We start from the raw sequence: 18,340 nt of genomic DNA, 5'->3' as shown, positions 1-18,340 counted from the left end.
TTTGTGAATTTATGGAACTTGATGACCCACGGTTTTGATTCCCAATTTAAAGACATTGCTTTCAATCGTATAATAGAGACATATTTGAAAACTCATGGCAAAGCATTTACAAATTTTATAACTGAAAAATTTCAACGTGAAAATCAAACTTCCACCAAAGAACAACCAGCTTTAAGGAAAGCTTTAAGCGTTAAACCAAATTAAATCTGAAAATGCGATATTTTTAAGTGAAAAAATAAGTGGACAAGTGATATTTTAATATATAAAAATTAGTAGTGGACAAGCGATATTTTAATGTACAAAAGTGATAATTATTATCTTTAAAATTAAAGTTGTGGATTTTTATTGGAAGTTCAAATGTAATAGTCAATAATTATTTATTGTCATACCATAGAAGTGTTACCACTTTTTACATCAGGAACCATTCCTCTTAAGATTCTTATTTTTCCAGTAATTTGTCCATACTGGTCCACAGTTGGGTTAGTGTTTGAGCCACATAAACTTCGGTGCTTCTCTAGTTCCAGTGGGTGCTGGTTTAGTCTGCGAGTTAATACATACTTTGCACCTGTGTTAAGCATAAACCTCACAACTGCAGCAATGGATAATGGTGGAATAAAATGTAAATATGATCATCTGAATTTAACCAATAAATATAATTACTACCAGTGACTTTGAGGCCTTCTTTCATTTCTGGGCTGAGGATCATCATTTTCTGTTGTTTTTTGGTAAACTGAGTCATACTCTGGATTTCATCCTCCCATGAGGTGAAGAAATTAATGAAATCAGTCTCCAGCCACTTCAATATAAAAATATCCAATAATTATCATTCCCATATATATATATATATATATATATATATATATATATATATATATATATATATATATATATATATATATATATATATAATTATAAACACATATTACTATTACTTTTGATCTTCTATCATCTGTAAACATGAATGGTTTGAGGTTTGGGTTCCTTTTGTGATGGGCAGAATTAAAATTTGATATGTTCATGATGTCAAAAAAAGTATTAACTAGCCTCATCGCCAAATTCTTGTTCTATTCCGGAAGCTACAGTGTTGCTTAGAACTTGAGTGGAAAATTTTACTCTCATTTTTCCATAAGAGCGTAGCTTAATGTGTGAAAATTTTAATTTTGGGTACTTTTGAGGAAATCTCTTGCATTCTTTGAAATATAACATTTTCACATGGTCCCACAGAATGTATTTGTTGTTTCGTTTTAATATACGAGTTTTACTATTCAAATCACTAGCTTCAACGTTGTTTCTAAATGCTTTCATTAGATGAGGTGGGTCAAAAATAAAGGCCTATTGGCATTTTCTCTAGCATAATAGTTTATGCCATAGTGTGGAATCTTTTCGCTGTTGTGACCGATGAGGCTATTTTTGAAAAACATTCTGTTAGTGCTTGCTCTATCCCCAATGATAGTTAAAACTCTGCAATCCATAGATTCCAGCCGTTCAATCGCTTCATAAATAATGACAGTTAACTCTGAAGCTTTAAGCTTATTGCAGGGAAAATAAGCGAGAGAAAACTTCAATGTTGATGTAATGCCCTTTATCAACTTTTTGTTTTTGTTTGTCTGTTTTTTCCAGCTCTCGAGCAGTGTTAAGTGTTTCTAATAAATCTACGAATCCAACGAGGTCACCAGTTGTACGTTTATAAAGTAAATCATTTTTTATACTCATTTCATCAACTAAAATCACCACATATTTGGTATGCTCTTCATCAAATAACTTAAGCTTCTGCATTTCTTCCCTTAATAACTCAAAAGATCTTCCGTTAAATCCAGGTTTGGTGTTTAAAGGTATTGCGTAATTATACAAAGTCAACTGGCATGGGAGTATTAAGGCATTGGTAGCTCGAATACACTCGTAGGCTTGGGCTGACTTGCTATGAAGAAGTAAACACCATTTTATTATTTTAGGGTGCCATCTTCTACTTTTTGCATTCTTCACTGATGACACTTTTAGCTGCTGCTGAAGGAAAGATCTAGAAAAACTTTGATCGTTGTTGTCTATATTTGATTGCAAAATATCTTTCAGCGCGTCATTGTCTGATGCGATGTTATGACCCTCTTCGTTGATTAATTTCTTATATTTTTGTTTAAGGAACTTGTTCTGCTTCGTTATGTACCTTTCACTCCTCCTCATATTCTTGAATTTCTTAATTAGCTCTCTTTTGGGAGTAAAGCTAATTTTCTTAACAAAGTTAGATTTTCTTTTTCTGGAACAAGCTTCCCGTAATGATTTGTGATAGCGTTGACATTTTACACACCTTTTAATTCTACCGTCTTTATTTATTAACATTTGACAGTCTTTAGAATAAAACGAAGTGGTATTTTATTTTGTAACATTCCATTTTTACCAGTAATGATTTTGTCACTCAAATTTTTTAAATAATCTTTGTGGGTTCCCCCACACAGTTTCCACTTTTCAATCACTTTGAGAGAATCTGTAATGCGATTTACACCTGTAATGTCATTTACACCTGTAATGTCTTTCTTAATAGCAGATAAAATTTCATGATTCACAACAAGTTTACCAAAAACCTTCAAAACAGTAGACATGTCCAGATAAACAATATATGACAACACCAAAGTATCCAATTGTGCAATAGAATATTTAGCACATTTTTCACCATAATAAGTTGTCCAACCATAAGGAGCACCAATTTTATTTCTCATATCTTCAAAAATTAAATTCATTTCCTATAAAAAAAGTGATGCCCTGCTTATCAGTTTAAATATAAATTTTACCTGCTCTAGATTTTTAGTTATTAATGTCTTGTTTCCACAAGAGGAATCCATCGGCTATATACAAAATTGCCAATTTTAGTACATGATAGTAATAGAAGCTGTATATTATTATTATACTTTTTACCTTCTCTGCACTTTCATTATCAGATAGTGGTACAGAAAAACCGAAAGCAAATTTACTCACTGATGCCATGTTTCCAAAAGATGAATCCGTCAACTATTAAAAAAACATTTAAAACAATAATAATTAGTTGGATAAAAATTGCAATTCATAGCGAAATAATCTTATAAATAGCCTAGTAGGCAAATTAAATTTTAGCATACTGAAATATTTGTTGTTAAATAATCAAATGGTTGATGACTTTCACCTAATAAGGTTAGGGAGCTTATAGCTTCATATCTGTGGCGTCGGAACCGAGGGGGTTGGCTATCGCCTCCCCGACTGTGAAATCCGAGGGGCAGCGCCCCCTCAGTTTTCCAGGTAGAGTTACTAATAGGTAATTTGTTTTGCCAAAAAACGGGTAAGTCATGTTTAAAGAAAACGTATGTTTTAAAAACCATTGCATAGAAATCGAAAATTTTAAAAGCAAGAAAATTAATTTCCCTTTGAATATCCCGCCGAACCATCTTCAAGGTTTTTAACGTCGACATACATAACTTCCCATTTTACATTTAGTAGAAAATTAGGCTGTGTCCGTGAAACTGTTGGAAATAGAAAACAAAAACGAATGTAGAAATCATCGCGGATTAAAAATGCGACAACATTCTCCAGAATACCATGATAAGACAGTTATAAAAGTACAAGCCGATAATTCCTCGACGACACCGGACTCTTTTCGTCCAATGGGAAAGCGCGTTTCAAAGGGAGGCGTGTTTTATATTATCTTTCACCCAATGTTTCAGCATGCTCAAGCCTACGCTCTCCTTACGTCTAAGTATACAAGTCATACTGATATTGGGCAGCTTAGCTTCGTACGTGTTTGTCGGGGAAACATTGCTGTTTGAATGAAGAAAAACATTAAAATTCGCTTTTTCGCGGTGTTATATGCGCCATATATTAAAAGTTCTAAATTTTGATAAAAACATATGGTCCTGGTCTTTCGAATTATATAATTTTGATAGTATATTCATTTTAATTATTTGATAGCATATTCATTATAATTATTTGATGTTATTATATTTGTTTTAATTATTTGATATTATTATATTATATTATTATATTTATTTTATTTATTTGATATTATTATTTAGAAGTGAAGAGAAGCACATTGTGAAAAACTAAATGAAAAGAGACTTAAAACGGTTTTAAAATTCACAATTTATTTATTTAAAAAAATCCAACGTTTCGGAGGAACTGTTCCTCCGAAACGTTGGATTTTTTAAATAAATAAATTAAGAATTTTAAAACCGTTTTAAGTCTCTTTTCATTTGATATTATTATATTACTATATTTATTTTAAATATTTGATATTATTATATTATTATTTTTCTTTTATTTGATATTATTATATTTATTTTAATTATTTGATATTATAATATTATTTTATAATTTTATAGTTATTATTATATCTACTTACGTCTAAGTATACAAGTCATACTGATATTGGATAGCTTAGCTTCGTACGTGTTGAAAAGATATTTTACGTGTTTTGGCGGGGAAAGCGGGTGGAATAGATTTCTCTTGGTGCGACAACATTCGAAGAAAAGTATGTTTTTTGAAGTATGCGAGTGTAAGAAAGAATCATGGTATTATGAGCCAGGTAACTACGGTTGCAACGAAGAAAATTGTTCATTTTCCTCCAAGTACGGCGAGGAGTTTAAGCGACATTTGAAGACGGTACATCAGTGGAAATTCGACCAAGAAATCAAAAAATGCAAATACTATAATTCAGGTCAAATGTTTCATGTGTACGTTGTATTATTAAAGTTTATTTTATAATTAATATTTCATGATCGCTAGCCCCGTATTAGAATTTGGCTTAGTTTCTGTCATCATACGTAAAATAAGCACTCATAAATGTGCAGTAGTGTACTAACGATCGTTGCTCCTAGCTGCCATTGTATTTCCTCTCCTTTTGGCTAACTGATCAACATATTTCTTAATAGGAAATGTATATATTTAACAAGATGTTAAAGACATTTCCGTACACACAATCCCGCTGATGTATTAATCCTCACAGTCCCAATAAAACGTTCACCCCTGTCCCAGATTACAAAAATCACAGACCGAATAAAACATTCACCCTGTATCAAAATTGGCACCAGAAAATGTCCAACACAGTAAATAATCACAGTCCGATATGCATAATTCACCCTGTATCAAAATCCGCATCAGAAAATCTCCAACATAGTAAATAATCACAGACCGAATAAAACATTCACCATGTATCAAAATCCGCATCAGAAAGTCTCCAACATAGTAAATAATCACAGACCGAATAAAACATTCACCCTGTATCAAAATCCGCATCAGAAAGTCTCCTACATAGTAAATAATCACAGACCGATACAAAAAATTCACTCTGTGAAAAAAAATTGTAGCAAATCAGACTATTAAATTGAAAAAAAAAATCATTACAACGCCCTTCTTATTCACAACAACCACCATGTATAGCAAAAACAAAAATAGTAGCAAACGTGAACTTTAGAACAGAAAAAATAATTAACATTAACACTTGAAATAAATAAGAGTCTAGTAACATCTAATTGATACCTCTTTAAAAGCTATCTGGTTTATCTTGGGTGTTGCGGGAAATTCGAAATTCGATGAAATTTGGATTCTGTCCCATTGGAAAGTGCAAATGACCATCTTCTTATTTTCAATTTCAAAATTGTTAACAGTGGCAGCTAGGTTTTAATAGTCCCCATTGATTGGCATATTTTGTGTTTTTGTAACGCATACGGTTTAAGAGTAAAAACGCGAAATCCGTTCAAATTTTAATCGCCAAGAAGCGTGGGGGAGTAGTGTAAAAGTGAGAGTTTAGAGCCAGGGGGCGCAAAATCTCCGAGGGTTATAACGGGGTGCCAATATTTTCCATAGGGTTAGCGCGGGGTGCCGGTATCTAACTCGAAACCGCGTCGGCTTGATGTGGCCACATTTGCCGGCATCGAGAATACGAGAGAGACCGATGAAAACGTGAAGTGAGAATCGAAGCCGGTCAGAGTCTTGTTGACGGGGTGTAATATCGTTCGAGGAGGAAGCTGAGTTTCGTGACGAGGTAGGGGAGAGTGAGGTCTCGGATTTCAACCGCGCCAGAAAGGAGCGGCTTGTTTATACGCGCGTTTCCTCGGTACGGGGTGGGAGTTTACGCGGGGATTAACGAAATACCCAATAGGGTATGGCATGGGGTATAATTCATGAACAAAGTACGGGTGAGCATCGAGAATACGAGAGCGTCCGTCGAAAACGCGAAGGGACCATCGGAACCAGCCGGAGATTTATTGACGGGGCGTAATAAGGAAGCGGAATAGAGGTCTGCGATAAAACGGGGTCAAGCTTTTCATCCGCACCAGAAAGAAGCGGTTTGTTTATACACGTGTTTAGTCGGTACGGGGCATCTACGGTGAGGGTAGCGATAATACGACGATTATATCTTTCGGAGAAAAGGGAGAATATTTGCTACGAACGAAATAGACTTAAATTAACGTAAATGATAATGAATAAAACGATGTATCGCGCAATATAGGAACTAAGTTAAAAAAAATATCCCGACGAGTACTATATAAGTTTTATTTTCCCACAAAACTGCATTCTCAATTTGTAATTGCTAGTCTATGACGTCTTGGAATACTGATAAAATGTATGTATAAAACATGATCTTAATACCGAGATTCTGTTTAACAAATATAAAATTTTCAGGAATATCAGTACGGTTTTTCCGGTTTCTACCACGAAAGGAGGGTTGGTAACCCTGGACTGTAATATCTACATCGGAACCCTAGAAGGAGGCGTTGGCATAGCGCTGACTGAAAGTCAATTCAAGCAATTGTGGAGAGCGAACGAGGAAATAACTTCATTCTTGGAAGACGATTCTATCCCACCCTCAACGTGGTTCTTCGAAGGATCGGAAACGAGACGGGTAGAACTGTGCATTTTTCAAGACCGTAGAGTAGTGGACGTCAGGGAAATCGTTCTTGGCACTGGGACCAATTACGCCAAGCACTACCTGACCAAGCGTGGATTCACTCTGACGCGGTACCCCTGGAAGACGTTGATGAAAAAATACGGTGAAGTGATGATCTACCATAACGAAGTCAAACGCGTCTTCAACGATATTAAAGAAACTGTACTAAACAAAGTTACCGATTATATTAATAAGCAATGCAGGGGTTGTGAAGTTGATCATCTTTCGCAAGATGAGCATGACTGTTTAATGATAGATTGGAATTCCCGTTTAGATGCGTACTTGTTTGACGCCATGGCAAAAATAAGTTATTCGGAAATAATCTCAAAACTTAAGACATTTTTAAGCGAGGATTTTCGGGATAATATTTTGTCTTTTATTATGTGTATTTTGAAGAATATGTTACATAAGACAGTAGATTGTTTAAAAAATATAAATAAAAAGAATCGTATTAAAAACCACGCTTATTATTTCTTATCTCATTTACAAACATGAATCCTATCATGATACATCCTTTCACGGGGCTCGTGTCAGGACCCACGCAGTCTGGAAAATCTCACTTTATCGCGAAATTAATCAAACATAATGACTCTTGCATATCTCCCCCACCCCAACGAATAATTTGGTGTTATACAGAGTACCAACAGAAATTATTTAATTCAGTATTGGAACATAATTCAACAGTCGAGTTTCACGAAGGATTGTTGGATCCAGGAACTTTGAATCCAACGATTAGAAATTTTGTCATTCTCGACGACCTATTATGCGAAATAGCTAATAACAAAGACGTGACCAATTTATTCATCCGAGGTTCGCATCATCGAAACACGTCGGTACTGATTTTAATGCAAAATTTGTTTTATCACGGGAAAGAGGTTAGAACTCTCAATCTGAATTCGCAGTACCTCGTCATCTTCCGTTCCGCTAGAGACGTTTCCAGCGTACTAAATATTGCTAAACAAATTTCTCCGTCAAATACCAAATTCGCCGTGGACGCTTTCCGTCAAGCCGTGATGAAACAGTACGGCTATTTATTCATCGATTTAAAACCAAACACTGCAGATGAATATCGGCTGCGAACGGGAATCATACCGGGAGAAGAAGCCGCGATTTTTGTTCCAAAATGAGCGTACGAACTTCAAAACGAGTTTGTAAAAACTTAAACTTTTTAAAATACTTGTAACGTGAAACAGAGAAAAGCTATCGTCAAGCTAGCAAATCGAGACGCTATTTTATCGTTGGTCGAATGCTGTATAAATGTACTTCGTGGGAACGTTCAACTTACAGATGAGCAAAAGAGTCGGTTGAAGAAACATCGTAAAGTGATACACCATCTATGTCGTAAAATTCCTCTCGCTAAAAGAAAACAGATTCTAGTGCAGAAAGGGGGATTTCTCCCGCTTTTATTAGCTCCGCTTCTTTCAATCGTGAGCTCAGTCGCCGGCGTGGCGATAAACCGTGCTATTAATAAGTAAAAATGGCCCGCAAAATGATTTTAGTTTCCGAAGACGCCTTACGTCGTATGAAAAACGCTACTCTAGAAGAAGTTGTTCTGGAACCGGAAATACCCACTTTGGATAAGGAAATGAAAGCGATTCTCGAGAACCCCAATATGTCCCAATCCGAAAAATTATCATTTTATAATCAAACTTTACAGCGACACTTAAGTTCTAATCAGAAACCAGTTGAAAAACAACAGCAATAAAAAAAAACCGGGTACGGAGAAATTGCCACATCTATACCACCAAGTCTGCTCACCGACGCGATATCTTTGTACAAATGGACATTGCGATATATTTCGTGGAACGAATTAGGCGAAATGGAAATTGGGGGGCGGGTCGTTTCGGGATCGAACGTTATAGATTTAATTTACGACGCGGTTAGAAAAACCAAATCAAATGTCGATCCTACGGGAATTAATAATTTTTACGAAACTTTGCAAAATAATAATGTACCTAAAAATTTATCAAGAATCCCGCGAGGTTAAATTTGTTAAAATCATTATCTTATCTCGCGACTCTACCCAGACCGCAACAGTGGGTGACGATTTGACTGTATTTATCAATAAAACCTTTAACGTAAGTTAACGAGTATTTATTTCAATTTTTTACTCAGGATGGATGGTTGTACTGAAACTGTAGCTGTGGGTGTGACGTCCAGATTAGTGGATTCTTATTCCAAAAATCCGAAAATTTTAACCGCTGTCATAATAATATTTATATTCGTAATAATGGAATTATCTGAATTCCTATTATGGTACTACACGGTACCCACACCGGGAAATTTTACCAATTATGGATAAACTTAGAAATATATCCTACGACGTAGCAGACTCTGGCGGTTACGTTGGCCTTCGAGGATTGTATCGTTCAGCCCGAGAAAAGGGATTCAACGTAATGAGGTTAAAGATTTTTTACAGAACCAAGATACGTATACGTTACACAAAAATGTAAAGCGGCGGTACGAAAGAAATCAGACAATAGTTTACGGTATTGACGAACAATGGCAAGCTGATTTAATTGACCTGCAGAAACTATCGAGACAAAATAAGGGATATCGTTACATACTCGCTTGTATTGACGTATTTAGCAAATTCGCTTTCGTTGAGCTGGTGAAAGATAAGAAGGGGGCTACCATAGTGAATGCTCTGAAAAACATACTAGATGGTGAAAGACGACCAAAACGCCTACAGAGTGATCACGGGAATGAGTTTGTTTGTAAAGCCGTTCAATTGGAGTTAAAATCACGGGGAATAGAATTTTTCGCGACGAATTCTGAAGTTAAGGCCAGTATCGTCGAACGCTTTATTCGATCGTTTAAATCAAGAATGTATCGATATTTCACTGGCAAAAATACAAATAAATACGTCGATACGCTCCAAGATTTAGTTACCGCGTACAATAACAGCTATCACCGTTCAATTAAATGTAAGCCCGTCGAAGTAACGTCAGAAAATCCGAAAATAATTTGGAAAACTCTATACGGAGGTATTGATTTCAGTCCGCCAGTGACCTATGATTTCGAAATTGGTGATATTGTAAGAATTAGAAAAAACAAGGGTATCTTTGAGAAAGGTTATATCCCTAACTTTTCCGAAGAATTGTTTCGAGTGATTAAGCGGATACCGAAGCAACCGGCGGTATATAAACTGGAGGCTTTAGATTCGGAACCCATTTTGGGAGTGTTTTACAAGGAAGAAGTACAAAAAGTCGGAAAAGATCTCGAGACTTGTGCTTTTAAAATTGAAAAAGTGCTCAGGCGGCGACGCAAATCTGATAATTCAGTCGAGTTACTTGTACGCTGGAAGGGGTACGGACCGCAATTTGACAGTTGGGTTCAAGAAGTAGACTTAGAATGAGTTTCTACATCACTCTACCATCCGATTCTTCGCTGAATTACTTTCCCGATAATACTCTGAGCCAATTCAGAGCTTACCTTCCGGAAAATGTTCAGCTGAATGGACCTTACGAAGTAGGGTTAGCGCAAATAAGTTATCCTAGAACGTGGAACAATATCAAAGAAGAGCGGGTAGTCCGAGTTTGGACGGATGATATCATGTCGGAAGGTTTTACGGAAGAAAAACTAGCTATTATACCCAAAGCAAATTTCTCTACAATCGAAGATTTCCTTGAAATGTTAAAATTTGAGGGTAAAATTTTTAAGTTTAAATACATAAAACATCTGAAACGAGTTTCGGTTCACATTGCTAAGAGTTTTTATTGTAAAATCCCTCCTGATATAGCGGTTATGTTGGGGTTTTCGATTCAGCAAGTACAAGAACTTGAAATTAGGGAATCGACGATAGCTCCATATACCGTAGATATGGACGTGTGATTACATTCGTTGTTTGTTTATTCCGATATCGTTGAAAGTACGATCGTCGGGGACAGGAACGTACCTCTCCTAAGAATTATCAGCGTTAAAGGGAAAGACGGTGAAACTATAGACTCGATATTCACTAAACCACATTATTTACCAGTCGCGGGTTCAAATATTCAAATTATCGAAATTAACATTATGGACGACTTGGGGAACCCCGTGCGATTCGAACTTGGAAAGGTGCACGTTACTCTACATTTCAGACCACGGAGGGCCTGGCTTACCCTATAACAACACGTGCGAGAACGAGTCGCGTTCATTTTAGTAAAGCATAACGAACGACCAACATCATGAGACACTCGCAGTATAATCCCGCCGTAAGCGATTACGAGAACTACTATTTGAATCAGGCTGGCTATGGATCAATTCCTGTTTATCGAGGTGTGGGTGTTCAAAGAGGATATGTATTAGGCAATATACTAGTTTCTGCTTTTCGCAGTGCCATGCCCCTTTTCAAGCGTGGAGCCCAGTTCTTAGGAAGAAAATTCCTAGATACTGGAACGAAAGTCGTCACGGACGTTGCTAGCGGTATTCCAATCAAAAAGGCACTCGCAACTAGATCCAAAAGCGCTGGCAAAGAAACCTTAATTTCAGCCGCGGAAGTGGTTAAGCAAATGACGGGATCTGGACTTAAAAAGAAACGCTCCCGACCGCGCAAAATCACTCGACGTAAAGCCAAGAGGGGGAAAACATCGTGCCCTTCTTACTCCGATATATTTTCATAAAGCGTTATTATGGCACTGTTACATCCACATTCAAGCGGGTGTGTGAATTCGGAATTGGACCTTTTTCAAGTTCCGTTATCGCAGACGGGGATTATCGGTGGCGAATGGGTCAAATACAATCCCATTTCCAGTATTACCAACAATTCAGCGTTAACGTTTTGCATTAGTGGCAATTCAGAATCCTACGTAGACTTGTCGCAGACTCTCCTACACGTTCAGGTGGAAGTGAAAAACACAAAATGGATATCTCCCCAAAGCCGCCGTGATCGGTGCGGGTGGAGTGGTAACTACACCAGCTGATAATGTGGCGCCGGTCAATTTATTTTTACACAGTATCTTTCCCGAAGTGCATCTATTTTTAAACGAAAAATCCGTTACTCCTTCGGCTCAAAATTACCCGTATAAAAGTATGATTCAAACCATGCTAACTTTTGGTGACTCGGCTAAAACGAGTCATCTGACCAGCTCCTTATTCTATCGCGACACGGCGGGTGAGTTTAACGACTTTACCAAAAACGAAGGTTTTTTGAAAAGAGCTGAATTTGCTCAAAAGGGAATTATCGATATGATCGGCGTCCTCCATTTAGATGTTTGTCAACAAACCTCGATATCTTCTAAACTTGGTGGATTTAAAATTTGTTTTTGGTAAACCGAACACCGATTTTGTTTACACTCCGATGTGAAATGTCAATTGGAAATCAAATCAGCTTCGCTTTATCTGAGAAAAGTTAAATTAATTCCAGAAATACCATTATCTCACGCGAAAGTATTACAAGTGGCTAGAGCTAAATACCCCATCACTCGCACCGAATGCACTTCATTTTCGATCCCGCAGGGGAACATGAGTGTAGTGCAGGATCATTTATTTACCGGCCAGATTCCCAATAAAGTCGTGATTGGGATGGTTAGTCAAACGGCTTTTCTGGGTGACTTAAAATTATCACCATATAATTTCCAGCACTTTAATTTAAACCACATTGGATTGTTTGTGGACGGAAACAGCGTACCCCATCGCCCTCTCACTCCTAATTTCGCGGAGAATAGCTACATCCAGGCTTACGCAAATTTATTTCTACAAACGGGTCAGTGGAACATTGACGAGGGAAACCAAATAAGTCGCGAAGATTACGTTGGTGGGAACTGCCTTTTCGTCTACGATTTGACGGCTGATTTGATGAGCAACGCCGCCCATTTCCATTTAGTTAAAAACGGAAATTTGAGGCTCGAGATAAAATTCGCATCAGCTTTAGCCGAAACGATTGCTGTAATTGTGTACGCGGAATTCCAGAGTTTGATTGAAATTGATAAAAACAGAACCGTGCTTTTGAACTAGAATGGATACGTTACAACTAACTAGAATTATGGAAAACGATAAGTCCACCAAAAACCTATTTCGGGGAGTTATGGCTGCGGATCAATTACCCAAATACGTGAAGACTTTCCCCTCTCTTTATATCGTGAACACGGCTACTTCAGAAACGTCCGGAGAACATTGGGTTGTACTCTATTTCTCGAAAAATAACAGCGCTACAGAATTCTTCGATTCTTTCGGGAACGCCCTCGATATGTTTCGCTTTAATGACTTTGTCGAAAGAAATAGTAAAACTGTTACTTTTAATTCGTTACAACTACAAGGAAATCTTAGTAGGACTTGTGGAGGCTTTTGCGTGTATTTTGCTATTAATCGATGTCGGGGTGTAAAAATGTTTGATATTCTAAACAAAAAAATGATAATGATAAGATGATTAAAGAATTTGTGTATTCAAACTATTCAATAAATATTGAATTACTATATGTTTTTTTTAATTTACCAACATTCAAAACAAATTGCAAAAACCCTAGTTCATAAACTTTTTGTTAAAGTAAATTCACAGATCATTTCCAGTTGAAAATATTTAACATTTTTAGAATAATATTTGTGAAAATAAATCTAAATACTCTAAATATTCTTTTAGTCATATACATAATGTTCTATTAGTTATATACGTATTTTACGAATTCAGTCACACCCTTTTTATCTTGTCGATCCAGTGATGTCCATAGGATAGAGTTTGAATACCGTTACCCAAAATGTATCTTTTATTATCACAAGGATTTAGAGACATTTTGTTTTGGGAAATGGTAAAGAGTTGATGTCTCTGACTCACAATTCGCATCATACAGTTGCTCGTAATTTGATTCCGAAAAAGACAATTGCGGTAGCTCGAGTGGCGGATACTTTTTTTGACGACTCTCTTGCAAACACCCTTCACGGTTTTTTTCTCCCCCTTCTCCGAAAGGATACTATACATTTTCGGGCGTAAACCGCAAAACTCGCGAATCGGAACTCCTTCCATCTCGTCTTTCATCTTCCCAATCACTTTTTTATTTGATTCATTGTGAAGAGGATGATTAACGGGATATCCTGATAAATCGAAGAGGTGGGAGGACTTCTGTAAGTCCGCGTAGACATCCTCGGATTGTATGTCATACGTGAGGCTGTCAGTATCTGTGAAAAGGAGTCGCGCTTTACCCCCGAAATTCTTCCGCATGTACTCGTAGTGAAACTCATACATGGAAAGTTTGGATAGATCCAAAATGGAGAAGCCGGTATAAATAGGTCTATTCAAAGTAAGCGACTTGCTCTTCATTTGAATGCCTACGAGTTCGTTGTGGAAAATAGTGAACTTTTCAAATGCCGGAGAAGACGCTTCCTTGATGGCCCGCTCAGGTGTTTGCACGAGATGAAAGTCTATACGATTAAGGAGATTTTCCATGGTCTTACCTAGTATTAGAGAAAATGAGATTAGTATTAATTATTATTTAAATTTATATTTAATATACCAAAAGTGCTATTATTGAGCAACTTGAAAAATTCCCGTTCAAAGTTGTTTTTGGCAAGTTTTCTTTTCTCCGTATTGAACTCGATGAAGGGACGAAGCCAAGGACTTTGGTCAAACGAGAGTATCCTGTGAACTTTAGTAAGTTTCATCCCCTCGAAACGTAGTATTTTAAATTACGATAGTGAACTACGTAACGTTGCTTGTTGAATAGATTAGGTACAAGCTTAGAAAGAGTGTCTTTTGTGGAAAGGTTCAATTGTTTAAGCATCAGTTTATAATATGAAGAAAATAAATCGGTGGTTATTGCGCGAGATTCGGGCGCAAGGGGGTAGCAATTGTGTTCTTGATGCAATTCAGCAGGAAACTCTAAATCAACCTCCAAAATGAAACCATAGGATGACTCGTCAGATAAAGTAAGCACGTGTAAATTAGCGTAATCGAGGAGGTCTTTTACAGGTACCCAAGTGAACTTACTAGCGGGTAGGTAGCCGACCATCGACGACCCGTACAAATTGTTCATGTCGAAGTACATTATAAAATTACTCGGCTGCTCGGGGTCGTAAGTTTCGGGTATGTATTTATTATTCGCCTTGGCGAATCTGTGGCTAATCATCGAAACCCCTCCTCGAATACCGCGCTAAATAAATAAGTGCATGTCAATATCGAGGAGTAACTCCAACTTAACTTTGGTCATGTGAAGCGCAGATTCCCAGGCGAATCCTGGTCCGGTGTACGCGTGCGCGCAATCCAGGCCATAGTATGCTACACACATGGCGCGGAAACTTTCGAAGACGTCAGTGAGCTGGAGGGTATCCACTTGAACGTACAAATCGTGTAGTTCACCTGTCAAGAAACTTTTCGTTAGTAACATTATTTCTTTGCATTAAAGATTTCTGGCGAAATACCTAGATTTTTTACGTTGAAAGTATTCCACACTTGTCGGACGGATTCGTAACTTTCATCTGATATGTGTTCGTCAGTGAGAAAGTTGAAAAATGCTTCTCTGGGAGGAAGTGTCTCCTCAAACTTTGCCACGCTGCTCATGTAGTCGTAAGGATAGGTTAATTTTTTAAGTAAATACGGGACTTGATGCGAAGGATAGAAAGAGTTTAAAATAGGAAATTTATCCGACCCCCCATAGCTAAGTTATTAATTAGAGTTTCGAGGGAAGCTGGCATGAAACGAAGTGAATCGATGAAACGGAGACGACCTATAGTGAAACTTATATAAGTTTCGGTGGTTGATGGAATGCAGGAAATTTTATGTTCCTTCATTAACCCAATCCTCTGCATAATAAGATTTGCGTCGTATCTACAATTTGAAAATAAATATAATTTAGTTATAATTTCGTCGATAGTAGAAAGGGAAATAAATTACGTACCGTGATAAATTGTGCATGACGACGGGTGTAAACTTTCCAACTCTTAGCTTTAAATTACACGAATTGTGGGCCACTCCGCGAAAACGCCCTAAAAATTGTAATTAGACGTTAGCTTTCTGATAATAAAAACCACCGATAAAAGTGTATTATACCGGAATAATGACAATGGTCTCTAACTCCCGGATCGCTATGCGTGAGAAGATCTCCACACACGTAACAATGAATGGCGTTGCGAACCGATTCTTCTTCGACTGGTGTCAAAACCATCGGAACGTTTTTCTTTAATAATTCGGTGGTGTACTCCCGTTCCATCAACAAACTTTCAAGAAAAACATCAGTAGCGTCAGTTCCTCTATAAGTCACGGGCGGATGTGGTTTTCCTATAAATTGAATATTCTTTGTAGCGAAGATATTTTTAAAAACAGTACAAAATATAAATACCATCGGGTCCTACAACAACATAGCTGAAACCACACGCTACATGTTCGGAAAGTTTGGTTGTTGATGACAGTGAAGAATCGGGTAAACTTGTATGGATTTTATCAATGATAGATTCAAAATCCGCGTATATGACGTAAGGTACCTAAATTTAAGAAGAATATTAAAAAATGAAAATTTGTAATAAGATTTCTTTTTTACCTTTTGTAGCCAGTCGATTTTATTGAATTTTAAAATGGGTTCTTTGTGGGGCATTTTCACAAGTTGGGGACCGTGGACTAGGGCTTGGCGATCCGGTGACGGTTATCCACTATTAAACGCACTCCATTGTGGAGTGATTAATTATATTATTCCGCAAATTGGTTTAAATAAACTTACCAATTTTATCCATGAAAGTTTAATCGATAAAGAATATTTCCTTTTTTATTTCCTACTATAGTTGTGTTTAAATAAAAAATTATGAAAAACTATTACTGTTTAATTATGGGAAAAAAACGAACCTACTTCCTGACAAACGTTAACCATTAAACGTTTTTTAATCCTAGTCAAATAATTTGATTGTCTTTAGTGTCATGTTTTGTGTAAAATATTAGTTTCATATGTAAAACAGTTCTTATCAGACATAATCGGCTTAACTAACTTATATATTTTTTACGGATTAAATTAGATAATTCACCGTTGATGAGCTTTTAAAGTAAACACGGGCAAAGTCAACGAATTAACCGTAATTATCCGACCGTTCCGGCGAAGTATTACGGTTTACCACGCTAGCAGTAAAAAATTGTAAAACTATTACCGTTCAATTATCGGAAAAAAAACGAATTTCCTTCCTAACAAACTTTAACGAAATTAATAGTGTTTTACGCTACTCAAATAATTTGATCGCCTTTATCTTCGTGTCCTTTGTAAAATATTAATTACGATTTTAACACAATTCTTATCAGTCATAATCGGTTTAGCTATTTTTTATGTTATTTTAAAAGATTAAGGCAGTTAATTCACCGTTTTCGAGGTTATAAAGTAAACTACGGCAAAGCAAACGTTTTAATCGTAGTTATCCATACGTTCGGAAGGTTGCGTACAATTATCATGGCGGAGGGAACAAGTGACTTATCGGAATATGTCAATAAGAAAAAAAATTACCGAAGCTATGTGTGGGAACATTTTGAAGTTGACGAACAAATGGCAATTTGCAGATATTGCGAAACGTATGTAAATCTAATTTTATTAAGTTTATTTATAAATAAGCATTATGGTTGCCTTGGTGTTTTATTTTGTAGGAAATACCAATTTTGGTCTTTGCACTAATGCGTCTAAAACCAAATGTTACACTAACCATGTTTTAATAATAGCCCAGTCGAGTCGAAGTAGCATTTGACTCGTAAATAATTTACGATAAGCAACTCTCAATGGTTTTGGGGGAACTCATTGGGAAAAAAACGTTTACCATTTTCTACATAGGGGAACGTGTCTAGAAATGGTGGCCATTTTCTCTATTTATGGTTTTTTCGCAGTCACGGGTAAACGATACGAGATAGGCGATTTTCTATGATTCGGTGTATTGAATGTCTTTATTCCAATTGCGTCACCTTGTGTACATAGATTAAATCAAGGCCGCCAATTTGTATATTTTCTATTTTCTGGGTAAACGGTGTGAGATATCCCTAAACTAACACGGGCAATTATCTACCGAACAACTCTTCCTATCATTTGGCATATTCCATGTCTATCCATCGCAAGCGCCACCTGGTGTGCATAGACGAACCTATTACGTAGCTTTAGATTTTGAGCCCGCTAGCAACTAGACCCTATGGGCCTTTTTGGAATTTACTGCTTAGAAAAAACTATGTAAACTATGGGTCCTAATTGTGAATGCCCCCCCCCCACGGCCCGTCTGCATTGCTCTGCTCCCCAATAGCTACGCCACTAGATGGATATGAGGACGATATGGTTTTAATTTTTGGAAATTTGAAGTTTTTTGGAATTGAAAAAAAAATAAATTTTCTAAAATCTGTCCAATTTGATTCGAATCCCATAAATCGGCCTCAAAATTGTCCCCGAGCCATTCTTGAACTTGGTAGTACACTCTTTTGATATGTTTTGCAACTTCTGACGTTGAAGGAAGTGAAGGCAATTCAAATTAACTTTTCAAAAGTTTTTTGAAGCAATTTTTTTGTACAGTCGCGGC

At 36.7% G+C, this 18,340-nt stretch overlaps 3 protein-coding genes across 3 annotated transcripts; 2 read left to right on the top strand and 1 right to left on the bottom strand.

Annotated features, from left to right (window-relative positions):
- Positions 1 to 9,201: 9,201 nt before the first annotated feature.
- Positions 9,202 to 10,265, top strand: LOC149945698 (uncharacterized). Its single transcript, XM_090176686.1, has 3 exons — positions 9,202 to 9,300; positions 9,363 to 9,616; positions 9,908 to 10,265. Exons 1-3 carry the CDS (start codon positions 9,202 to 9,204, stop codon positions 10,263 to 10,265), a joined length of 711 nt encoding a protein of 236 aa, XP_090032812.1.
- A 2,087-nt stretch (positions 10,266 to 12,352) lies between these two features.
- On the top strand, positions 12,353 to 12,844 carry LOC149945697 (uncharacterized protein F54H12.2-like). The gene has a single exon (XM_090176685.1). It carries the CDS (start codon positions 12,353 to 12,355, stop codon positions 12,842 to 12,844), a length of 492 nt encoding a protein of 163 aa, XP_090032811.1.
- A 670-nt stretch (positions 12,845 to 13,514) lies between these two features.
- LOC149945696 (uncharacterized) lies at positions 13,515 to 16,407 on the bottom strand. Its single transcript, XM_090176684.1, has 9 exons — positions 16,354 to 16,407; positions 16,156 to 16,297; positions 15,867 to 16,094; positions 15,715 to 15,802; positions 15,466 to 15,644; positions 15,239 to 15,418; positions 15,019 to 15,176; positions 14,808 to 14,970; positions 13,515 to 14,275 (listed from the first exon to the last, which is right to left on the bottom strand). The coding sequence occupies exons 1-9, from the start codon at positions 16,405 to 16,407 to the stop codon at positions 13,515 to 13,517; spliced, it is 1,953 nt and encodes a 650-aa protein (XP_090032810.1).
- Between the last annotated feature and the right edge of the window lie 1,933 nt (positions 16,408 to 18,340).

Source organism: Leiobunum rupestre, chromosome 5, assembly GCF_980474605.1.
Source record: "Leiobunum rupestre chromosome 5, qqLeiRupe1.1.hap1, whole genome shotgun sequence".
Lineage (NCBI taxonomy): Eukaryota > Metazoa > Arthropoda > Arachnida > Opiliones > Sclerosomatidae > Leiobunum > Leiobunum rupestre.
This window is presented reverse-complemented; position numbering and strand designations above follow the sequence as displayed.